General features: G+C 41.2%; 1 protein-coding gene across 1 annotated transcript; it reads left to right on the forward strand.

The window, feature by feature from the left end:
* Window positions 1-504: 504 nt before the first annotated feature.
* On the forward strand, window positions 505-2,657 carry LOC149007737 (ammonium transporter 2-like). The gene is made up of 3 exons (XM_089165830.1): window positions 505-1,343; window positions 1,422-1,811; window positions 1,933-2,657. Exons 1-3 carry the CDS (start codon window positions 738-740, stop codon window positions 2,371-2,373), a joined length of 1,437 nt encoding a protein of 478 aa, XP_089021956.1. The 5' UTR covers window positions 505-737; the 3' UTR covers window positions 2,374-2,657.
* The last annotated feature ends 929 nt before the right edge of the window (window positions 2,658-3,586 follow it).

Here is a 3,586-nt window from a genome sequence, read left to right on the forward strand (position 1 = left end):
TAGTAGATACATCTATAAAATGGTCACATGTATGTTCATTATGAACTCGCATTTGGTATTTGCAAATTATTTGCTCAAATAATTAGATTAATCATATAATTTATCGATTATAAGATAAATACAGTTTGTCTTGATAATCCTAGTGAATTTACATCTCAGGCTTTATGATTTTTGTATAACAAGTGAGATCACAGCTGAATAGCATGTAGCTCATGTTCATATATATCCAAAATGGTTTGACAAAATCATTTATTAAATATCTCAAAGTAATAATTAAACCATTGTTTATGAGAACAAAACATCATTCGTACGCATCAAACAAAAAATTTGTCATAAATTTTTCCTATTATAATTAGGTTATGGTAGAAACCAAATATTATAAAATGCTTCATATAAAATATCTATTATATCCTTATAATAAAAAAAATAATAATAAATAAATAAATAAAAAGTGGACGGTTGGCACTTTGGAACTTGGAAGATCCAGTTGCTTCAATGGGAACCCCAAAGTCGTGTTTTGCCTCATTTCCGTAGCCGCCATTGAATCCCGTTAACATTTCCTTACAAGTCGTACCGACGGAACTTTCTCAGGAATCTCGAGCTGCTGACTTACAAGCAAACAGTCGTCGACTAACCCAACCAAGATAAATCGATCGACAACGAACAAGAAGAGAGAAACAGAGAGAGAAAGAAAGGAAAAAACAACCAGAAAACCCTGATCATTCTGTTCTTAATCCATGGCCGTACCGGTAGCATACCAGGAACACCTCCCCTCGGTGCCTGGTTGGTTAAACAAAGGCGACAACGCATGGCAGATGACAGCAGCCACTCTTGTTGGCCTCCAAAGCATGCCTGGCTTAGTAATCCTCTATGGCAGCATCGTCAAGAAGAAATGGGCCGTCAATTCAGCTTTCATGGCTCTCTATGCCTTCGCAGCTGTCCTCATCTTCTGGGTTCTCCTCTGCTATCGCATGGCTTTCGGTGACAAAATTCTTCCCTTCTGGGGCAAAGGTGGTCTTGCCTTCACTCAATCTTACCTCATAGACCGAGCTGCCGTTCCTCAAACAGGAAACCGACCCTTCTACCCAATGGCCTCACTTGTATATTTCCAATTCACCTTCGCCGCTATCACACTTGTACTATTAGCTGGTGGCGTTCTTGGCCGCATGAACATCAAGGCCTGGATGGCTTTTGTCCCTCTTTGGCTCATTTTCTCATACACCGTGGGTGCATTCAGTTTATGGGGTGGCGGCTTCCTCTATCAATGGGGTGTCATTGATTACTCCGGCGGTTATGTCATCCATCTCTCTTCTGGCATCGCCGGCTACACTGCAGCCTACTGGGTATTTCTTAATCCATTTTTATAACACTGAGTACTCGTACCAATTTCGAATCTTGAATCGGATTTTGTGTAATTGCAGGTAGGACCGAGATTGAAGAGCGACAGGGAGAGATTTCCACCCAATAACGTGCTGTTGATGCTTGCAGGAGCAGGGCTTTTGTGGATGGGTTGGTCAGGTTTTAACGGCGGAGCACCATACGCCGCCAACATCGATGCTTCAATAGCAGTGCTAAACACCAACATATGCGCAGCCACAAGCCTTCTCATGTGGACGTCACTCGACGTGGTTTACTTCGGAAAACCATCGGTGATCGGAGCCGTTCAAGGCATGATGACTGGACTCGTCTGCATAACTCCCGGCGCCGGAGTAGTTCAATCATGGGCGGCGATTGTTATGGGTATACTTTCCGGCAGCATTCCATGGTTCACAATGATGATTCTACACAAAAAATCCACCTTATTACAGAAGGTAAAGAGAGAACGATCCTTTTCACATTGTAGTGTTTTTTGATTTTTCGTTTTATGTTGTGTGGTGGGACCCACCAATTGCTAATGGGTTTTGATCCTTTTGGATGGTGATCACTGATCAGGTGGATGACACACTAGGGGTGTTACATACACACGCGGTGGCTGGGTTACTAGGAGGGGTGTTGACGGGGTTATTAGCAGAGCCGGTTCTAAGTAACCTAGCTTTACCGGATACCGGTTCGAGGGGTGCGTTTTATGGGAAGCGAGGAGGGGTGCAGCTCTTGAAGCAACTGGCGGCGGCGGTGTTCGTGATAGCGTGGAATATAGTGTCTACGTCTGTGATACTGTTCGTTATACGGTTAGTCATACCGTTAAGGATGCCGGACGAGCAGTTGCTGATAGGAGACGACGCCGTGCACGGCGAAGAAGCTTACGCTCTTTGGGGCGATGGAGAGAAGTATGATGCTACCAGACACGGCCACGCGTCTTATAACCAACAAGTTGAATCTGCACCGTCCCGTGAATCGCATGGCCGCGCCAGAGGAGTAACCATTCAATTGTAGTTGGGGGTATTTGTGTAAAATGCACATGATCCTCACATTCAACACAATTATGATTATTTTTACTCACTTTTTCTTTCCGACATTACACGTGTCTCCTTCCACTTGTTCATTGGAGAGGTCCCACAAATTTTTTTGGGTCTAAAATCTGTTCCCTTTTTATATTTTTTTCCCGGCCTGTTCCTACCAATTTCTCAACCTAACGAAGAGATTATTCTGACCAAAAAGAAAAACATGAGGAAGACTTTGACTTTCTATACAAAACCGAAAACTTTGACCATTCTCTGAATATTTGATTATTTGCCACGTGGATTGCTCTACTGTGGACCCAGGATTGGATTTCAGATGGGGTTGGATAATAATTATAAAATTTTAGGAGTGACTCAATCCGTACTGGCACCTCTTATCGAAGTGGTCACAGCCAAGGTTTAAAGTATCCCATGATATCATACGATATAGTCGATACGTATCCATATTTAACCCAACTGATACAATACATCTTGATATGTCTTTCTATTAAATTACATTAAAATACATTAGTTAGAGTGATATAATTCTCGATACAGAACGATACGTCTTTTAAAATCACCTGACCGATACGATACTCGATACCGATACTTTAAACCTTAGTCACAAGTTCAATGCTTCTTATGGTATATGTAATAATTCGAACTCTAAATATAAAGTTACGAATTTTTCAAAAAAAAAAAAAAAATTAAACTTCACAAAACATTTTCTCTAATGTCAAGAGTAGAACTTAATAAATGAGATAAATGCAACTTGAGATTTAAAGTTTTTTTTTTTTTTGGTATCTGAGGTCATCCGGGCCAACTTGCGCGCACCTTGATTACATCCTCAGGGGGATGCTTGTCATCCGCAAGGGCTGAATCCATGACCTCTCCATTGAGAAGTATAGAACTTACCACTCAACCAACCCTGCATTGACAAGATTTAAAGTTTATGGAATTGAAAAACTGAAACTAATCACTTAAACTTAAATTAGAATCATTAGTGAGATACATAGAACCAATTACTTTGTAGAAATTGCAATAAAAAAACATACATAAAATTATATACGTTGAACAATTGAGCCTTTTGCATGTCGCATAACTTGAAGCCCGAATTCTAGAAGAAAAAGTTAATGCCTGAGGAGACAGTCGGAAACCACATCAAATTCAACCATCTTTTCTTCGGCCGGTGGGCGGCCCCCCGGGTA

The sequence above is a fragment of the Hakea prostrata genome, chromosome 8 (genome assembly GCF_041222555.1).
Source record: "Hakea prostrata isolate BN-2017 chromosome 8, UWA_Hpros_2, whole genome shotgun sequence".
NCBI classification, from domain to species: domain Eukaryota; kingdom Viridiplantae; phylum Streptophyta; class Magnoliopsida; order Proteales; family Proteaceae; genus Hakea; species Hakea prostrata.